The sequence below is a fragment of the Scardinius erythrophthalmus genome (assembly GCF_964197995.2).
Source record: "Scardinius erythrophthalmus genome assembly, chromosome: 24".
Classification (NCBI taxonomy): Eukaryota; Metazoa; Chordata; class Actinopteri; order Cypriniformes; family Leuciscidae; genus Scardinius; species Scardinius erythrophthalmus.
This window is the reverse complement of record NC_138244.1, coordinates 19,105,306-19,127,858: the sequence shown is the minus strand read 5'-3', so window position 1 is coordinate 19,127,858 and position 22,553 is coordinate 19,105,306. Positions and strand designations below refer to the sequence as shown.

Below are 22,553 nucleotides of genomic sequence, written 5' to 3'. Positions count from 1 at the left end.
ATTACATTAATGGGCTAATTCCACAGCGAGGCTCCGTTAATGTCCCTGTGCAACCCTGCGGCTTGGAGCTGAGTGTTTTGGAGGGAATCAACGGCTAAGAAGGAAATGGGGTCGGATGTCTGGAGCAGGAAGGCCATTTTGTTTGCATGAGTAAACCAAGGATAGTGAGCCGCCCCAGGAAACTCATGCAACAACCTGAACATTAAGCCACTCACTAGCTTTGAAATATTATGAGATTTTGATGTAAAAAGGTGTATGGTCAGGTCGGTCAGTGCTTGTGTATCTGATTTATGTATGTTGAATTTGTCAGATGCTTGTTTATGTATGCATAAAATAATATAATATATATGTTAACGGCAAAGTGTGTAATCCGGCATTCTATAGAATGCCTAGGTAATGTATAGAATTAGGTCATGTATTTTTGCCAAAAACCACCAGGCATTCTATACATTGCCTAGGCATTCTATACAATACCGGGTTTTCACACTTTGCCAGTAACATGTGTTTATATATATATATATATATATATATATATATATATATATATATATATATATATATATATAATGTGCGTGTGTGTGTATAAATATATATGTATAAATACACATACACATACATATATATACATATATACATACACACACAAACACATTCTGTTTATCAGTATATGAGGAAACATTTATGGTCAAAAATACAAGTGGACTTGAGATTGGTCACACTTTTGAGGACTTGTGGCTTGACCAAGTAAATAAAATACTTTGAGACTTGACTTAATCTGAAGGCTTGGCACAATTAATTTAAGCACAGGTAAGCCTTCGATTTAACCGACCGTTTGATGTGTGCAGCATCATGTGTTTAAAGATCAAATTAGTCTATGATGTCATTGCAAACGATGTATTTAGTGACATTTCAACCTTTACATTAGTAGAAGATTATGCCCCTAGCATTGCTTCCAAAATGTTAAGGGAGACCAATCTCAAAACTACTAATCTCAGTTGCTATTAGAACTAGATGAATACTCATGTTAGTGTATTGGATCTGGCTGCCACAATGTCTAGATTACAGGCAAAAATCAATTGCATTCAGAATTTGGACTCAAAACTTGACAATATTTGTCTGGGACACAGTTGTCAGGGGTCATTATTACTAAGAATTTTTATTTGCTCTCAATATTTATGGAGCGTGTGAATGAATCCAGGAAAAGACAAGTCCCTTGTCTCCCAGTAGGGGCCACTGCTGAGGAGGAGAGGGAGAAGTTAATGCTGTAAGGTGGTCACTGGACCAGACTGCTGTTAGCGCACAGAATGGAGCTTAATCCAGTCACACTCATCCCTAGAGCCTCACACACACTCACAAGTCCACAGGTCACTTCTAAATGAGTTTCACAAATGACTTTTAGTAAAACTACTCCTTCTGAACAGCAACAGGAAATCACAGAGGTCTTGTGAAATTTTGTAGCACTTGCGACTGCTAAACTGATTGCCCGACTCCGTTCGACTCAGGCTGTCTCACTTTTCTAAGTGGAAGTGAACGCATTGACGCGCCACTGCCTGTTACCTCAACCTCCGTGTCACATGATGACTAAATGTGCCGAGTGAAAGCTTCTCACAAGCTCCCTCCAAGTGGTTTCATTTCAGGATGCCATTATGTGGCATGTCTATCTGCGCGCATGTGTGTGCATGCCGTGTGGTGCGTGACAGCTCGCCAAGACTTTTGCCCCAGCTTATGGCCAGCCTTTTGTGGAACACCGGGCGGAATGGATGTCTTGGAATCATTCAGGATATCAGGAAAGATCAACGGCAGAATCAAATTAAATGTCATTTGGATTGCAGTGAAAGGAGGGATTGTTTGACAGGCGCTTGGAAAACAGATTTGCTCGTCACCTTTTCTCATCGGCTCCAGATCCCTTTTCTGTCCCTCAAAGTTTTTTTTAACCACTTCCTGTTGAAAAGCAGGTTGAGAAGTTAGACTGGCAGTCAAAGTCTTACCTTATACTAGGGGTGTCCAATCCTGCTCCTGGAGGGCCACCTTCCAGCAGAGTTTAGCTATAGCCCTAGTTAAACACACCTGAGCAATCTCATCAAGGTCTTTAGGATCACTAGAAACTTCCAGGCAAATGTGTTGGAGCTAAACTCAGGAAAGTGGCCATCTTGGAGCAGGATTGGACACCCCTGCCTTACGTTTTGTAAGATTGTCCTTAAACCAAGGCTCTGTGATCATTAAAAATCCCAGGATGTCCTTCGGAAAAGAGTAGGGGTGTAACCCTTGGGCAAATTTGCCCATTGGCCTCTTCCCATCATGGCCTCCTAATCATCCCATATTGACTGATTGGCTTCATCACTCTGTCTCCTCCCCACAAATAAGCTGGTGTGGGCGTTCTGGCACACTATGGCTGCCGTCGCATCATCCAGGTGGATCCTGAACATTGGTGGTGGTTGACGGGATTCCCCCTTCCATATGTAAAGCGCTTTGAGGACCTAGTATAATTTGAATAACAAATTATTATTATTATTATTAATATTATTATTTGTCCAAACGTATTGAGTGGCACAAGAATATAGATAAAACTTGAATGCACTGTCAGTCGCTTTGAATAAAAGCGTGAAATGCAAAAATAGGGATTATACTGACAGATTTGGAAATGAGAGCTACAGGCTCACAAGTGAGGGCATTTTCCTGGTTGATAACCAATATACATGGATGACACTCAGAGACCTGCATATTTAGTCTAGGTCTCTGAATTTTTTTACTGTCACTAAGAGAGCACCTTGGGAAGACCTGCATAGATGGATATTTTCTAACCATATCAAAGGATGGTTAAAGTAAGAGAATAATCGCAATTTCGACCTGGATGGCTACACTCTTATTAGAGCGGATCAGGACAATAGAGCAGAGGGAAATTCAATTGGCAGTGGACTCTATCTATATTTGGATAAGAACTGAACAACATAATATAAAATACTGGACAAGAGTTGCACCCGTGATTCTGAAATCATCTCGGTTGCAATAAGTCCCTTCTGTTTACCCCAAGAGTTTGGGCAGATTACGGTGATTCTTGTCTGTGTCGGGACCTACAAATACTGATAAAATTACTTTGTGATGCTTTGGAGAGGTTTGTGGACCAGCCAGTGTTTATTCTCGGGGACTGTAATACTTGTGATATGTCTGCACGTCTTCCAGCTCTCCAGTAATGTATCACATGCCCAACACACTCTACGCGTATCTTGGACAAAATGCTTTGGGTATTTGGATGCCTATAAAGCAGTGTCGAGACAGGCCCTTTGAAAATCAGATCATAATGTTATTCATCTATTACTGAAATACAGACAGAAAATGTTAAGGGAGAAACCTGCTTTACAGAAGATGCAGCAGTGGTCAGAGGAAAGCATGGAAGAACTTAACTTTTGCTTTGAGACGACAGACTGCCAGGTGTCCTTTGATTCAAGTAAAGATGTTCATGAACTGTACAATATTGTGAAGATACAATAATACCTGTAAAGGGGGTAAGGGTTTTCTCTAATATTAAGCCATGGTTAACCAAAGAGTTAAAGAAATGTCTTAAGGGAGATATTGTAAGAGTTAAAAATAAAGAGTTTATAACTAAAGTAAGGATGGCCAAAATTAATTTTAAGAATAGAGTCGAACCGCAACAACAGTTGCAAATTGAAGACTATGCCAGATTTGTTAATGAATGCAAATGTTTTTTTTTATAGTAGATTTGATTTTATGGATGCTAAAGCAAAGAGTGAAGAGGTTCTTAAGCAAATTTAGATGGGTCCTGCTCCTTTGTTGTTAGATAAGAAGGTGGCTGCTTGTTTAGCTCATAATAAATGTCAATAAACCCCCCAGCCGGCCCTGGTGGCTTAAAGGAGAGGGTTTTAAAAATGGGTGGAAATCAACTCAAAAGGCCCCTTACACAGCTATTTCTGTAATATCTACAATATTACCTATCCATAAGACATCGGGGAAAACACTACCTGAAAATTATAGACCAGTTGCAGACTTCTGTCCAGGCAAAATGTATGGAAAGAATTGTAAGTAAACATGTTATGTTATCATGTTAACCACAAGTAAGATATTATATCCATTGCAGTTTGTATGTAGACCACACAGGGGGACCGAAAATGCCACACTTACTTTGATTGATTTTACAGTAAAGCATATCCAGGACTCTAAATCTTATGAACGGGCACTTTTTGTTGATTTTACCTCAGCTTTTAACAGTACAGGTTAATTTGCTTTTATCACGTCTTTGTAATGTGAAAATAAATTCTACATTGATATATGGATCAAAGATTTCCTCTCAGGTTGACTACAGAGTTTTTATGAATGGCATATAACTGGTCTTAAATACAGGGGCACCGCAGGGTTGTGTATTGTCACCACTCTTATTCTCAATATATACCAATGACCTATAAATTAAGTGCAATACACCTGATCTTTTTAAGTATGTGGATGATGTGGTTCTGGTGCAACTTTATTCAAAGAATCAATGAGTGATCAAACCTATTTTTAAAATGTGGCTGTTCTTGAAAACTTGTGTAAATTGAATGTAAGGAAAACTAAAGAGCTGATTTTCAATATTAATTCTGGTGAAGACGATGTGTTAGGGAAACTAATGTTAAATAAGGGTGTTGAGATTTTGGAAAGTTTTAAATATTTGGATACAAGGGTTATTTTTGGTGAGAATGTACCGGTAGACACTTTAAAAGAAAGCAGGTCAAAGATTGTTCTTTATGTGTAAACTGTAGAGTTTTGATGTTAGTCATTCCGTTTTGGAAATGGTATACAAGTCATGTTGAGAGTATCTTAATGTTTAATATTACAGCTTGGTGTGGTAACTTAGGAGTGAGGAAAAATAATAAGTTGCAAAGAATAGTGAGAATGGCAGGAAAAAATAAGAAGCCAGTAAACACAGCTTGATAAACTGAATTTGCTGGCAATACACAGAAGAGCAACAAGTGTTGTGTCTGACTCCATACCCACTTAAAGCAACACCAAAGATTCTTTTGTACCTTAAAATAATGTTTCCAAAATCGTTTCAGTGGTTCATCAACTCTTAACTGGGTGAATGGCTCTTCTGCATTCGCTTTGCAACCCTCTATCGGCTATAACCGCACTATGCAAGTTTGCCAGGTTGGGTAGCGTATCTGTAGTTCGAATGAGACATAAGAAACTACAAATTTGACTTGCTTTACGTCAAGCGTTACTGTTGGTGGAGCCTATATAAAAAAAAACCGTTTCTGATGTCACAATACATCATACTTTCGTTAAATCATGCAACATACTCTACCTTGTCTGTGGACATCGTTATTTCCAAAGCCGGTGCTGGATAAACAAATAGCGTGCGTGCGATGGTAGGCTGCAGAAGGCTGAATTATTTATGACAGCGGTCATGGATAATTCCGCTTCCAACCTGTAGGGGGACCGAAGAGGAAAAGTGCTTTGGTGTTGCTTTAACTCAGAGTTTGTAATGATTCCATCTGAAAAAAGGTATAATGTCCCAAAAAAATTGTATAAACATTCTTTTATACCAGTGGCAGTTTGAATATTAAATGAAGGGTAAGCAACTGTTTGTGAGAATAACTTTTATTTTGTGTATGTGTATAACTTGTTGTGTATTGTGTGTGTGATTGTGTTTTTATGAGAAGCCAAAGGAGAATTTCCACATTGGTGGATAGTAAAATAAAGTTCTAACTAACTATGACATCATTTGTGTTACTGGCCATATCCAGATATGTCCGTGCATTCCTCCAAAAATTTAAATAATGTTCATTTTGCTCTCCGAGGACAAGATTGTGCCAACTTTTATTGCAAAGAAACCACAACTTTAGGCCAGACAGACAGTCTTGGGGTGATCTCCCCCTCATCTCGAGTTCTTCTTAGCCATCTGCTTCCCTGTCTCTGAGCTAGCCTATGGATTTCAGAATGGGTTAAATGGCCTTAATTCAGTTCCACAGGTCAGTCCAATGACCCCCATCCAGTCCAGAGGCCACCCAAGCTGATGAGCAACCCTCAGGGGATGAGGCGAATGGGGACAGAGAAAGGCAAGGTGTAGAGGACGGAGCCCTGTGGCATACCTTAAGCAAGTCTGCACCGCTTGTTTCCATTGACTAATCAGAGGGCTGGATTTTCATGGTTAGCTGAGGTTAAGCCAGTTTGAGTAGGTGAGGAGATCACGGCGCTTATTATCTGCAGCTCTCTAGCAGTTATCTCTTGCCATCTAGCATGCTCTTTCTCTCTGTGGGCCCCTCTTTTCCTCTCCTATGCAATACAGAGCTATAGAGACCATCTCCACCGGCTAGCTCGGCAACTTAATCCTATGTCTACAAGATAAAGCTTCATTATGGGCAGATTAACAATATGCCTGTTGTTTATAGACCTGGCTGCGGTCTGGTGGACTGTGGCAGAGCTCACATCGAGCAGCCTGCCAATGTCAAAACGCAGCTCCTGACAGGGAATCTCGGATCCGCTCAGGTAGAGGAATGCCGCATGCTCACGGTGACGACCTGGCACATTTGGGTCAGTGTTACATACTCCTCGAGTAACCTGAGACGGAGTACAATGGCACTTCACCAAATTGCTCCTCAAAATCTTTGACGCTAGCTGTCATCGTCAAGGGGAGAGACAGGCAGAGACACCGTGCACGGTGGGCCGGTGTTGGATGTCATGCTAATCATCGTCAATTAGAGGAGAGCGAGCTGGAAAAGCACCCCGGTTTATGGCTGGCAGTGGGCTGGGGTGTAAGGATATCATTTCAAGCAGGACAGTGACAGCTTCTGAGTATTTAACGGGTTTCAAGATGATGGATGGCCTGAAAAAATTTCCCATTACTCAAACAGTAGCAGCACAGAGTGTTGAACACAGCCAATTTAGGAGGTAGATAAAGTGAGGTGTCCACATGTAAGCTGACAAAGCTCATATAAAAAAAAAACGAAAGAAAATGAATGAGCTCTGACCACAACACCACAAACTACTGTTTGATTTCACGCTCGGTTAATCGTCAAAAGCTGTAGAATACCTTAGTTATGTCTATACTTGTGTAGCATGAAAGGATAACTCAGATATTTAAATGGTTGGAAACCCACCATATCAAACAAATAGCTGTGGTTAGTTGTGAGAAGATCTGGTTCAATTAACCATCAAAAGCCACAGAGTATCACTGTAACATCTACACTATTCTAGTATGAAGAATATCTAGCACTGAATGCTATCAAAAGCATCAGGAACAGGCACTAGAGAGAGGTACTTGTTTAAAATCTGTTAATAACAGCATAAAATAGTTATAGTAATGTCTAACATGGTTTATACGTTGTGTTTTGTTGCATTTTTGTCACTTAACGATAAACAGAGATTTCAAACCAGTAGCTAGCGCTCATTTATTGTCAGATATCATCACATTAACCGAAATTGTGTTTTTCATCATACTGCACAAGTTCATTTATTTTGTGCATTTTTGACAAGTAACTGCGAAAATAACAAATTAGAAAATAACTACGAGAAATAGCAAACAGTAGCTGTCGTTTATGCTAATTGTCATTCTGTAGGTTTATCACTTTAATAGTTAAAAACAGTTTTCATACTAGACAGATTTAAATGTTTTTGTCTGATTATCTGACAAATTGATATTTTATTATTACTGATGATTGCCCAAGTGAAATATCTAACATTAGCTGTGGTTAGTGTTCATTCTTTGTGACAAACTCCAATTCTGGAAAGTCATGTGAATGTGCATTTTGCAATTAACTAAACCTAGCTACAGCAACCTATTCGCTATCTTTCCTGATAGCTTAGTAACGTCTAAACCTGTATAGCATTTTCCTGTTTCTTTTTTTACCCCAAATGCTCTTATTTGTTTCATACTGGAGCTTCGGTGCAAGCACTGGGGGTTGGTGTTGAGATTTGGCTAGTCGACAGCTGTTTTACACTTTAATAAGATTAGTGCAAAGAAATTAGTTGTGTTCTCTATAATCTGCCGTTTAACCATGCAAGCCACCTGGGGCTGCCCTACCCCCACTGCTCACATTCCTCCCCACGCGTTATTGGACAGGCATCATATAGCCTCGTTCGTACCTTCAAAACCCTGTGAACGTGCACCTAAGATCAGGTTAACGGTGAATCTTTCATGAGCTCATGTGAGCTTGTAGCTCACCTCAAAAGTAGACTTTATTTAAAGAATAGTTTTATAGCTTAGCTAATTTAAATATTATACAAATGTAATTTCTAATCAAATTTGTTTTATACTCTCACTTTGTTTTGTGATTTGGAACATTTTTATACACTAGTAAAATTATATATAGATTAGCTCATTGTTTTTCACACTTGCGATCCCAATTTCAGTTGCCTGTTAATATATAGCACTTCAATAATGTGATAATCTTTAGCTTAAGCCCTCAATCCGCTGTTTATATTTGAGAAGCCAAAGTGAACCTTGACACTGAGGCCTGTCATTCAATCCTCGCCTGGACATTTGACACTTATCCTTTAAAAACTTGCCTAGAAACAATATAGATACCTCAAATTCCATGACAAACACAGATGAGACATGATTTCCTAACGCTGAAATTGTGATGAACGCATCTGCATATTGACAGATATTTTTAGTTTTCGTTTAGCCAAAACCTGCCCGCCCCAACAGTCCCGTTGAGAATATTTAAACGTTTGATGGAAAAGAAAAAAAATGCTGTTCGAAATGACACAATTGAGGCTCTGGTGGAAAATCAGTGTGGCTGAGGCAGTGCTGGTCCGCTGCCCAGAGTGCACAGGTTGGAGGAGATCTCACGTTTCCCTTCCCTGACTGAACAGAGCCTGGTGTATCACTCCACTCACCCATGACCATCCGTCCTTCCTTTCCTCCTCCTTTCGCCCTAAGCTCCGGTATCCTTCTATCAATACAAAAGAAACACTTCACCATTTACGCTTTGGTGAATCAATGTTCCGTTGGCTGTTGCGTATTAATCGAACAAGACCTCTTTCGACACCCTTGTCAACTGTGTTTATCGTCCGCTCGGACGAGGTGAAAACTTGTCGATTAATAACGCCGTACATAAAAACGGCTACACCCGTTTTTTTTATAATGGGTCATGATCGAGCGGCTTTGAAAGTGCAAAGCTCCGAGGCGTGCGGGGAATACTTGGATCCTTTCCCAGCAGACCAGGCACAATGTTTTCCCTGCGGTCTCATACTGCATGTCTGACTCTTTTACACCGCTATGTCAATATTCGCACCGCTATCTCCCTGATCAGCCCGCCAGTGGGTAAAATATACACTGGTGTTTCTGTCAGCCGGGTGGAAGTTATTGACAGGCCGAGGCCTTCGAGGCTCGCGCTATTTTTATAACGAGTGCCAATACGGTTTGGCTGAAAATGCTGAACAGATGGCGAAGGTTGTGGTGGATATCAAAATGTTTACGGTTGGAAATAAACATGGCCTGGTTTAAAAAAGAAAAGTCAGATTCCATTTGTCCGTACGGCAGATAGGGCCCCGCCACTCTGCTTTGGGATAAAATATACAGTTGTCAGAAAATATTAACTAATGAAGGGGTGGTTGGGAAGAGGGATGGATGGGGGGTCTGGAGTGGGAGCGGATTGACTGGTCAGTTATCAGCTACATTAATCTCCTCTCGGGCTGGTGTGGAACAGACAAAATACAGAGGCCTGACTGACTGACAGTGGCTTGCTGGCCCGAAGGCGCTGACGGCTAGACTCTTATCTGAGCCAAGAGAAAACGAGTTGGGGAAAGAGATGGTGGAAACGTGAAAGCAAGGAAGGGGCCAGGCAGATGTTCGGTATCCAGTTCTTCTCCATTTCATCTAATTGAGCCGGTTGTAGGATCCCTTAAAAGTGAAGAACTGTGGCAGTGCCTTGGTAAAGTGAGAATGCCATAGTGTGTGTGTGTGTGTGTGTGTGTGTGTGTATGCATGTTGGTGTTTTATTTATGTAGTATGTATTATTTACAAATAGGGTTTCAAAGTGTCAAAAATTCCAGACATTTTGAAAACTTTCCAGGATTTTTTTGAAATTTTAGAAACTTTTGGAAAGTTTCGGGAAATATACCGGCAATTTTCAGCCCCTTTGCAACCCTATTTAAAAATAACTTGTTGGATTTTCAGCATCCACTCTAATGTTGTGTCTAATTGTTCTGTTTACGATTTGTTTTTTTTGGGGGGTTTTGGTTTGCATAAAAGTACTAGTACTTTAGACATCTTTACTGTGGTGGTACTATGGTATTGCCATCATGGTTGTGTCAGAAAATGTGGTATTACCATGGTACCTTGTCCCAAAAATTTCAGAGTAAACTAAAATCGCCCCATTGCTTCCAAAGGATTGAACAACGTTTCGACCCAAAGGTTTTCGTCAGGCATAAAAACAAGTACATAGCAAGGTACAATTTATATCCATATGATTCGTCGTACCTGACCTAATTATACGACTCATTAACCCAATCATCCAATAAACGGAGAGAAAAAATAATAAATAGCCACCCATATATGAAAATAAAAGAGTAGAGAATCAACAAAAAAAAATTCTAATAATAATAATCACCAATGTATACAGAAAATAATTGACACAAATATTAAGTACGAACTACAAATCAAAGACCCTAAGGAAAAAAACAACTTAAAAAGACCTTGTCCCAAAAATACCACAGTACTTCTTTTCTTTTTTCTTTTTTCTTTTTTGTAAGTGATTAAGCTCTCATCGGGGCACATCTCATGTTTTCTCTTCAACATTACGTAAGGAGCTGTTCCTGAGAGAAAATCCCTTGAGCGTTATATTCCAAGTGTTGTCATGCTTCTTGGATTGCGTGTGATGTTCACACTCTGAGCTTTAAGTGTCAGTTTCCTCAGATAACCTTACTGTATTACGGCAAAGAACCCAACTCATCTGATTGGCAATCTTTTACACTGCCAGTCCGAGTAGCCCTGAAATGTTTATATGGGGCCTGCTTTGTATCCTGATCATTTAGATGGAAAAACTCAAAACAGGAGAAGCCGTCGGCTTTTGAAAACTAATCCCCCCTCTCTTTCTCTTTAGGTCCCTCTGCGCTGCCGTGAACACGTATTACCTGTCCTGTGCGCACTGCCACAACAACTGTTCCTATGTTCTCTACAGCAACAAAATTACTTTTCTCATGGACCTACTCCTCCATCAGTTAACAGTGAGTATTAACAGCTGAAGTTAACGTGAGTTTGCCTAATCCGGCTGTTTTGGGGTCTTTATGTGCCATAAATCCAAGTTTTTGTCACTACATTATTATTGTTCAGCCAATCATTATTTTCTCACCCTCATATTGTTCCAAACCTTTATAACATACTTTCTTCTGTGGATCACAAAATTTGAATATCCTGGCAGTCAGTTTCCATATAATACAAGTGAATGAGAACTGGAGCTGTCGAGCAACAAAATGACATAAAAAGCACCATAAAATGATCATAAATCTGGTTCTTACAAAGCTCTAGATTTAATGTTTTATGAAGTCGTACAATAGCTTTGTGTGACCAAAATTAAGGCTTATTACCTGAAAATATACCCAAGCTCTTGCTGGCTTATTCGTGAAAGGAGAAGAGATTCATTCTGAATGAATCATTTGTTTGAGTCTAATTTTTTCAGTGAATAAGTTGATCCAGTTTGCAACACCCATCTGAATGATTCGTTCACAACTCTGACTGATCCGATAACTCACCCCCAAGTTAAACTGATTATTAGTGAATGACAACTAAAATCTCACAAAGGTATCAGATGACTTAATAAGACTTATAAAATAATATAGTGCTTGAGTCACTTGGACTACTTATGATTCATTTTATGGAACTTTGAAAGCTCCAGTCAAGCTATGGATTGAAAGCTCCAATCCCCATTCATTATAACTGCATGGAAAGGAGCGATCAATGCATTGTTTAAAATGTCTTCTTTTGTATTCAACAGGAGAAAGTAAGTGATACGGATTTGGAACAACATGAATGGGAGGGGAAAAAATGACAGAATTTTTAGGGTGAACTAATACTTTTAGGATGCGACTTCCACTTTAGCTTTTAAAGGTTGTAAAGTGCTGTTTTGTCATGTCTAAAGGGTCATTTCTGTCTTGTTCATCTTGCCAGAGCATATGTAGCTCATCTACCAGTTTAAAGCAAGCGCCAAAATGGATTTTAATACATACAACATTGCTCTTGTTTATATGACTCACTGAATCATCTTAAGTTCTGGGAAAGCTCCACTGCTGAATCACATTTCGCATCGCTTCTGTCCCTTATTTTTCGTCTCCCCCCCCCCCCCAGCCTTCTCTCTCGCCCTTTGATTTTTGTCAAGGGGGTTTTAGAACCAAGCTCACGCTACGCTTCAAGCTCTTTAAGATGTCATTAAGACAAAGTATGGAAAGACACACAAATGTCAGTAGGGTTGTGTTTACGTAAGCTCCTCACTGTTGAACAAAAGCACAGGAACAGAAAGGTTTTCCACCGAATTCACAACAGGTGCCAGATTATATATAATATAATACTTAATGAAGGCTCATTTTTATTTAATTCTTATTAAATTTTTCATAAATAGGATTACATTTAAATGCAAATTTATTTGATGTCTGTGCATGTAGGTTGTCACACGTAAATATGTGTGTACAATTAGTAAATGAGACCCAGTTTCTGAGTCATATAGGGCTTGTGGATGTGTGTTTGCGCAAGAAACATTGGTTTGGCAAATCATTAAGCCCCTGTCAGTCTAGAGACGAAATATTTGCTGGGGGCACAGGGGTTTATTTCAAACTCAACGCAAAAGCAAGTCAGGCCACTGATTATTTGACATGTGATGGATATAAACGGACATAATAGTCACCCAAAGTAAGTGAAAAAGTCAGTAAAGAGCAATATTTAAGTTATTTTTGCAAGCTGACCTATGTAGCCGTTTACCTGTGTGTGTGTGTGTGTGTGTGTGTGTGTGTGTGTGTGTGTGTGTGTGTGTGTGTGTGTGTGTGTGTGTGTGTATGCGTTCAGTGTGGCCACTATATGCGTCCACCCTTCCCTTCCCTGTAATTAGATTTGTGGAGAATGTAGCTGGTTTTGCCTGCTCTCTCAGCATAGTAAGCTGCTACTCTGTAAAAACTGTCATTTTAACTTGCATGTGTACCTACGCTAAAATCTGTATGTATTTTTTTTCTCTTTAACTAATGACATCTGACTAGTCTAATACCACCTTAATGCAATTAAACCTTAAATATGACACATTAAAGTGTTCTTTATAGCAAAAGCCAAAATGGTCATGTTTGGTCATGGGAAATTATTAAATAAGTTACAGAATTGTGTTAATTTATTTTAAATATAAATGTATTTTATATACAAGCATATTTATTTTTTGATTATTTATATGTATTTTAATCAACATAATTATATGCAGACTATCCTATACATATTCTTAGGCAAAAACTCAAACACATATGTATTTAGCAAATGCATTGTACAGTATGTGCACGATCCAGTTGGCTAAATGTGCATTCTTGCATTACTGTGGCGCAACAAAGATTCAAGTAGGTAGCTATAAACATGATGACAGTTTAATAAGCTTTAACTACCTTTAACTAAGATATTTTATGTTAATGCCAAACCTCACTCTTAGACAAACTTTAACTGAAAAAAAAAAAAACATTTATGTCCCTATCCTTGCCCCCAAGGAGCATTCTTGTAGCATGACCAGTCTTTCTCAACACTGGCAGTGCTTCCTGCAAACGGGAATACCTTGCAGAGTTCTTGTATGCCCGTCATTGGCACACCACCAGGGACAATGTCGCTTCGAGTTGTAACTACCAATTTATAACCCAGGGCTGATGAATAATAGAGCAGCGCCCTTGTAGTTATTTATGCACTAGAGGATCAGGATTCCAACCAAAGATTAATGGCTTACGCGTGGAAACAAAAGAGGACAGGATCCTTTTTATTTGCACCATCTGCTTTAATTGGACATGTTTTAAAATGCAAGCTGAGGTTTAAATGACCCTGTCTATTGTGCAACAGTGCTAGGCCGGATATTGAGACCAGCACGGCCCATTGTTTAGTGATCTCAGATGTCCTTCAATGCCAAGATTGGTGTTAGAGACAACCATCAGTCAATTGAGCAAGTGTTTGCAAATTTAAATTAGTTTTCCAAATCAGTTTTCAACCAATGTTTGCTTAGAGTACTGTACATCTTGTAAGGATGCAATTAATAGGATTGTGATTTTTGTAAATTGCATCAAAAGAAGGATTTGCAGCAGCACAAACAACAATAATGGTGTACAGTAACAACATCCCCAACAGTAACAACACCGTATCGAATCTCCAAACAGAGTTTAAAGAAAATGCCTACAGTTGTTTGAACATGACTGTAGACCTTCTCGTCTTTGACACGCTTGTAGACATGTTGAGAGTCGTTGACGAAGATGTTTCATCTGTAGCTCTTGATGAAACCTGAAAGCTCCAACGTGTCTAGACACCATTGTCTTGCTTCTTGGTAGTCTCAGGGTAGTGACTACAGTTCAGCTGACACTGTCTTTGTTTTTTCTCTTTCCACCAATGATGAATAACACATCTATAACTGTTTCTGCAGCTCTTCGTACCTGATGAGGACACGTCAATCTTTGGCCGCAGTGTCAATAAGCAGATCTTTGAGGGTTTGACTACAGGACTTCTGCAGACAGTCGCCACAGTGCTGGGGCAGTTGCACCCGACTAATTTAAATGGAGATTCTCCACGTATATGCACTCCGGATGCCAAGAGCAGACCTGTCGCCAGCGAGAACTTCAACACACGTACTCAAGATCTTATCAGGTTATTCATTTTTATGTTTTCTTTCCATGACTCTTCCTGATCAAGCATCTTGAATACATCTTGAAAATCTTGTCTTTTGTTGTAGTAATGCATAACAATTAAAATAATCATGTTAATTTTTGGACATTTATTTTGTATAAATATTTGCATATCCACATAACCTCTTCAAATTTTGCAAAATGTAGCCAAGCATACCCCTACCATTCTCCAAAAGAAAGAGCATAGGTTTATTGAGAAGAAAAAGTTCATTTACAATGTAACGTTAAGCTGTAAAAGGCTGATTTCAAATCAGCTACACCAGTGCAAAGTGTACACACAATAATCTAAATCTAATCTCACTGCTTTTTATTAGTCATGTTCTCAATTCAGTGCATTATTTAAACATCCTTTTTTCTTTTCCTTTTCCACACACCTCTCCCCCAGCTCATCAGGCAAATGGAGGCAGGAAAACATTTTCTCTAAGATTAGAAAACTAAGCATTTTTACAGCTGTGGTGAAAACAAATACAGTCTGACGCTTACAACTGTATAGAGTGACATGGCTTTTGTTAGCAACAATATTTTTTGCAATGTGAAACGCACAAGAGTTTCTCAAGTCTTGGAATGATATCCCTTGAGCAGGGAATGACCTCTTGGAAAGGATCCAGAGGTTATCCCGGTCAGACAATTTGGGAAATTTGTTTATAAGACTACTCCATTTTAATGACATCATAGTCTTGTACACATCAGACCTTGCTTTCTGCTTTTGGTTGGGTATGCTCTTGGATGCCCCATCTCTTTCCTAACTTAGCCGGCACCTCCTTCACAAATCTGTGCTCTAAACCAAAGTTTTTAGTCTACACATTGGCCAAAATTCCCTTCTGGAAGTACACGACTTTCAGTTGAACTCGGCGTGAGAGTAGGGCAGTGCGGAGGAGAGCGCTAGTGCTGGGCTTTCTCCTGCTCTCTGAGGAAAGGCAGACAGCCCGGCCTGCTAAGAATCCCAAGCTTCCCACAATCCCTCAGTGTTCCCTCCCATGATTTGTTTGACACGAGCAGTCTCAAGCCCAGTGCAGTGACCGTGGAGTGACCTTGCAGACATGGCTGGAACAGGCCAAATAGTGGCTGGATTACCAAAAATAAATCCGCAGGGAAGTATAAAATAGAACCTTTTTTTTTTTTTTTTTTTTTTTTTTTTTTTTTCAGCCTCTTTGGTTTTGAAACAGAAAAGAAGACTATAAAAAGAATAATGCATAAAAATTAATCAAAAATCAAATTGTGGGCTAATGGCAGTCGTGGGCTAATGGTTAGCGAGTCCGACTGGTAACCCAAAGATTGTTTGATTCCAGTACCAACATGAAATGACTGAAGTGCCCTAACCCCTAATCGCTCCCCGGGCACCCAGCATAATGGCTGCCCACTGCTCCGGGTATGTGTGTCACGGTTTGCAGTGTGTCTGTGTGTTCATTACTCACTACTCCTAATGTGTGTGCACTGACTTGGATGGGTTAAAGGACAAATTCCGAGAATGGGTTACCATACTTGGCCTTCACATGTCACTTTCACTTCACTTTAAAAAGATTAAACTCCCTGAATGAGTCGCATAGAGATCCGCTAGACCTTTGGCTGGAACATCTGATCATGACTGATCACTTTGGCTCTTGTTGCCCGGATGAAGCATCTGAGAGGCTGCACAATGGTGTGTGGAAAACCGCTTTCTGCTTGAGCCATACCCAAGAGGAAAATAAAGCCATAACAAGGGGCTTTAGTTCAGGTGATGGCCGACCTATTGAGAAGAAGGGCGAGGGGAGAATTGTAATCACCTTTACTGAGTGCACACATTTTTGACTGACAGCCGTAACAAAAGGAGGTATGAGGGAAATAGGAAAAGAGAGTGAGGGGAAAAATATACAGATTTGGGGAGACTGGGAAACAGAGGCTAAAGTGGAGGGTGTGAAATGCGGATCTGCAGCTGAGTCAGCTCGTTGCTGCATTGGAGCCACAAAATGCTGGCCCAGACTGCACTGGGAGGTCCAGTGATTGACTGCCTGGAGACTTTAGACAGCGCTGGAGGTGGGAGAGGGTGGAGGGACAGAATACCTGAGGCATGAGGGAAGAAGGGGGGCTTTTCTCCTCTTCTAGATCTGAGCTGGCACACGGAGACACAGTCATCCACTAATACTGTAATTAGGCCTGATTTGTAGCCAGGAGGGTGCGGACCAACACCATCATGAGACCTTTCATTTGACCAGACAAATTAGAGATATAGACATAATAGGCAGGAGTTGTGGGCTCAGATGAGAGCTCAGATTTCAGACCGAGAGCATTCTGGATTGCAGTGGCCTTCATGGCCGTGAGCTGCCTGCTAGACAGCATTTTAAGGCATCATAGGTGTGCTTCAAGTGTGAAGTCTGTTACAGAATGCCGTAACCTATATGCTGCTTTTGAAATGTCATTTTGGCCCAATTTTTTTGCCACCTTTGCATATATCCCAGAGAAGGGAATTCAGTGTATTGGAAAACATATCCAAATGTATACAAAATGGCGGATAAGGGAAAAGAAATGTTGACTGTGAATGTGGTCTAAATCAAATTGATGTTCCTCTCAAGAAATTGAGCATGATTAATGTGATTGTCATCCAAATGTTTTCATGTGTTAAGTCTGACGCGTTTCGGCTTGTTTCCCTCTTCAGCTATGTGGTGAACATGGGCTTGATCGACAAGCTGTACGGCTGTTTCCTGTCCATACAAGGGCCGATCGACGAGAGTCCCAAAATGGCTGCCTTTCTGGAGCAAGCCACTGCTTTCCTCCATGGGATGTGCAAGTTGAGTTTTGGCATGACTGGGCGGTGAGTGGTTTCTAATGTTACTTTACTTCATTTGTCTCCAATATCTTCTTCCTTTATTTGACATGACCCTCCAGTCCACTTACAAAAAAACATGGTATACACTGGGACTCTTATCATTATAGTGATATTCTTTGAATTACCTTGACAATGCAATATATACTTATGATGTTATTTAGGTATGAAAATTATTCAGTACTAAAGGGAAAGTTCAATCATACCACCATATGATGCCATCACTATACAATGATACCTCCACAGTATCTATTTTTAGTGGTCGCACCCTTCCCAAACATCCCCAGACAAGCAGATAACCTCATTCCTATCTAAATGAATAGGTGAAGTCCACTGTAGTTTTGTTGTTCTGATGTCTGAGGAGGTGCAGACCAGAGACACCAGCCCCATCAATCAGCAGCTCATTTCCCAGTGTCTGACGTTAGCCCTGCAGAGCCTGTGCTGATAGTCATCTAGCGACCCTGCAGCTCTGTCTCCTTACACTGTAAACTCCTGCCTGCAGCCCACCCACGTGTGTGTCGGAGTGCATTTTGTGCATGCACAGCTGCTGACAGAGGCTAACCACGCAGTCAAAGCTTGTGGTATCCCGACTTTGACCTCTGACCCTGACTTGCAGAAAAGACAGATCGCTGCGATGCTGCACTGTTGCTTTCTTCATACTTTAAATTGCACTGTAAACATTTTAGGAGTGGTTGTTTTTTCTGTACATTGTGATGTTGAAATAGAAAAAAGTCTGCAGATTCTGTCTGGGCCTGATAAGGTGTATTAAAAGGTAGAAAAGAAAGTGCTACTACTGATGTGTTTCAGAACAGTTTGAATTAAACTCTCTTGATCTCTACTGATTGTCTGAATGAGTCTTTGCATTTGCACCAATTAAAATTTTACATGCAAATCCGTTCTAGTCCACTTGGATTTTGGAGTTTCTTCAAAGGTCCTAGCTCCACCTCAGTTGGCCAGCTATGTTCTATTCCAGCTGTTGCATGCTATGACGACATCCAGCTGGTTATGACAACTCCAGTGTCTCTCCCAACATCCCTTGGCTTCTGACACTGAATATCTGTGAGAAACTCTATTGCCAATTCTTCTCTTTAATAGTCCTGCTCAGCGACAAAATCAACATCTTTAATAATCGAGTCAGCGTTCCATTCCGTCATTCTTCACCATGCTGAAGGCCAGGAAGTTGTCCCTTTGTGGTTCGTGTTAGACATTTCCGAGTTGCTCTACTCTCTTGCTGTTGCCAGACCCTGGGATTTGTTCTTACAGCGAGTGCTTTGTATTTCTATCACCGGCTGCCAGTGTATTTGTTGGGATTAAATATTGATAGTCATCAACGGCCAATAAAAGTCAAGGAGCGCTTGTGCTAAGCTAATGATGACGTGTTAACATATGAATTGTGGCCTGTGCTGCAATCAAAATGGATTGAAATGGTGGTGTATCTGAATGTACCACTTTGTTATAGAGCAAAGTTTATTCCAATGCTGCTTTAATACACCTGTCTGCAGTCTTTTAAAGAAACCCATGTTTGAGGGTTGGATCCAAATTCTGCAGGAACGTTGATCAGCAGAAGCTAGACGGGGCACTCTTGGTGTAGAGTGATAGGAAGTTTAATGGAGAGAGACCATGAAGAGGATTGGGAAATGGCACAGGACATTTTCGGATGCTGACCACATTCCCTCTGAGCACCCTAACTCTATGCACTAACCAGAGTGTCATGGCTCCAGCAGGGTTTTAGGGACCTTGACTAATTTAGAAACCTATTTTTACTCGAGTCTTTAAATTACCCTTTTTCCTCAAGGAAATTGTTTCATGGCAAATCAAAGTTCCAGATGTATTTTGTCTCGTCCTTTCTAAATCGAGTAGACACTAACAGCATTACCACAGGTTTAGCTGTAAGCATGGATTAATCAGACGATGCTGATTTGGGGTCAGTAGGTAGACTCAAATTGCCTCTGTCAGGCCTTTCACTTTCATCCCACACTGCTGTCTCCTGTTTCAGGGTCAGGAGATGTGAAGTACGTCATGCACAGTCACTCTATGAGAACCAAGTCTTTGTTCCCTCATGTAGACACTGATCGTGACTGTCTGTGGATGCTGCCCTTATCATCTGACCTGAGACCAGCTCTGGGGATTTTCTTACGCCGGGTAAGGTTAAACGTGGGTGAGGAGCGCAGAGCTGAGATCAGTCGAACAAGGTGGCTTCCACCCGGAAGCTAATTCTGAGTAGCCGATCTCTTGCACTTGCTGTGATCTCATTGTCGAGAGTGAGGTTTCCCCCTCACCAAGCTTGACACTCCTTTCCCCCTTTGACTTACCAAAAGGTCTGTTTCCCCTCCAGTGCACTTAGTGTAGTGTTCACCGATGTATCCTCAACTGCAATGTGACACCTTGTAGAACTTGCCCCTTCTGTGCTGTTTAGGGATCAGCCCTTGATACCAATAGCCAGACTCTTGCCGTTGCACAGTAACAGAAGATCTCGTCTCAGATCAGCTTAAGGACCGCTTTTGCTCATACCCTCAGGGGTATGAAGTTACCAATCCTGCTAATCTGCAGGGTGTTGTCCTGACTAAGACACACAAACATGCTGCTGTAAATCTGGTAAGATGGGTCTTAATTAAATGTCCTGCAACACAAGATAGCCAGAGAGTAAGGTGAGTTTGCATAGTTGTGGAGCCAGTGCTTTTGGCTGACAGCTGGTTGTCCAAGTTCCAAGACTTCCCTCTACTTTGGCTCTACTGTTGCTATGTGGAGCGCTCCAGTATGTTCATTGGTGTATGAGATGTTTGGACGGTCAGCTTCATTGCTTAGAGGCTAAACTTCCCCAAGATCCACTTGATCAGTCTGTGGTTTGTCACATTTATAGATCTTGTCCTTACCTTGCCTCTACATCTATCTCTCCCTACATTCTAGATATTCATTCTGTTTATCTGTCAATTACATTCCATCAACACCTTCATTCTTTGCATTCATTCCATTTTGGTCACATTCTTTTCATTTCTGTACACTTCACTTCCTGTCTATCTCTCTATACATTCTATATACATTCTATACATCTGTTCACCACATTCTATCCATCTCTATACATTCTATATATTCATTCTTTCTAACACATACATTTTTTACATCTGTCCAATACATCTCTATTCATTCTCTACATTAACTCTATACATCTGTCCACCACATTCTGTCATTGTCAACACATTCTACATGTTAATTGTAAACATCTGCCCCCGCCATATTTTCTCTTTCTCTGTACATTCTGCACATTGATTCTATATATTTGTCTAACACATTCTGTCCATCTGTCAGTGTATTCTACACATTTATTCTATATTTCTCCACTACATTCTTTCATATTTATGTGTTCTATGTATTCATGTACTAATCCTTTCTTCAATGCTCTTCACATTCATTCTTTGAATTTTTACATAAAATTCGATCAGTCTCTCTTGACATTTTATACATTCATTGTATACACTCTCTAATACATTCTATTCATTGATTTTATGAATCTGTCCACCACATTATAGCAGTCTCTCTGTACATTGTATACATTTGATCTGTCCATCACATTATATCCACCACTCTACACATTAATTATAGATTTTTTTCTTCATCTTTTTGTATCCTTTATTCCTTCTCCTGTATCTCTATTTTACTTCACCTCACACTTTGTTTCTTTCTCTCTGATCTCCAGTCCCTGATCCCAGGCTCAGAAGTGTAAAGTCTTTCTTATCTCTCCTCATATATTTGGCCGCAGCCACCCTCACTGTGTCTTACTGTTCATTCCTGACTCGGGCAGGGCCAAATGTTACCAGTTAGTCCTATTTGCCCCATAGGCATGCTTCACAGATGGGGCTTGCCTTCGTTATTTATATCAGAATGGACAGGCTCTGGTCTGGCGAGTAAATCTAGAGGCCGCAGGGACCAGACATCTCACACTTCCTACATCCTGGGTCTTCGGCTTTTGTGGCTTGTGCAAGTAACCAGCACCACATCAGGTTCTGTTACATTCAGACCACACCTTTGGCCACCTTTTGCCACACTTCCCCTCTGCACTAGAACAACCCTGTGCTCTGCTGACTTTGTTTGAAAGGTCAGTGATTCAGATTGAAAGGTGCATAAACATGAGGAGCCTTCTTTCACTGGCCTGATACATTGGATACAATGAGGAACACCTTTGGCCTTGCTAATAGAATTAGTATATAGAACAGTATTTCTGACCCTGATTTGTTTTTCATTCCTGGAGTGTCAGTCACTGGTTAACCGGTATTACCTGTTGAACAAAGTGGGCTTTTGTCCTACATCATGTGTGATTGATCTTGTTTGTTTATATTTGAGTAAGAGCACATTTCTACACAATTTTTTGAATGTCTGTTGCTATCTGTGTCTTCATGTGTGCCTTAATTTAGGTTATGTTCAGATTGGTACACTACCAATCAATGTGATTCTTTCCCCTTTAATTGTCGTTTTCAGTTCTCTGAGTATCTTTGACAACAAACGTCAGGACCCTACCGGTTTGACAGCCCTCCTGCAGAGCACTGATCTGGTGGGCGTCCTTCACATGCTGTACTGCATACTGCTCCACACTGCTCCCCCTGAGCCTCTCTCTGTCGGCCCCACGGGCCCCCAGGGGCCTTACAGCTCCGTCGTCATCCAGGTGGCCCTCCAGGGGTTGCGCTTCCTCAACACCTTCGCCCTGCTGGACCTCTCAGCCTTCCAGGTATTCATTTCCGATGTGGCGCTTGTATGTAATAGATGTATCAAATGGTATATGGTTGAAAAATGAAAGTGTCAGTGACGATTTTAGGTTAGATATTCGTTTAATTAGTTTGCACACCGAATTTCCAGGTTTTTAGGGCCCGACTGAGTACACTCAGAAAAAAGAATCTGGCTCAAGTGTTTTATAGAGTCCAGAAGACCG

At 40.6% G+C, this 22,553-nt stretch overlaps 1 protein-coding gene across 4 annotated transcripts in view; it reads left to right on the top strand.

Annotated features, from left to right (window-relative positions):
- The window catches only part of scaper (S-phase cyclin A-associated protein in the ER), a 118,923-nt gene that overhangs the window by 74,021 nt on the left and 22,349 nt on the right, over positions 1-22,553 (top strand). For all 4 annotated transcript variants that reach the window (XM_081356196.1, XM_081356194.1, XM_081356197.1 and 1 more), the window contains 4 exons: positions 11,037-11,160; positions 14,574-14,794; positions 17,465-17,620; positions 22,106-22,352. In XM_081356196.1, the coding sequence (XP_081212322.1) occupies positions 11,037-11,160; positions 14,574-14,794; positions 17,465-17,620; positions 22,106-22,352 (748 nt within the window). The remainder of the gene's footprint in view (positions 1-11,036; positions 11,161-14,573; positions 14,795-17,464; positions 17,621-22,105; positions 22,353-22,553) is intronic.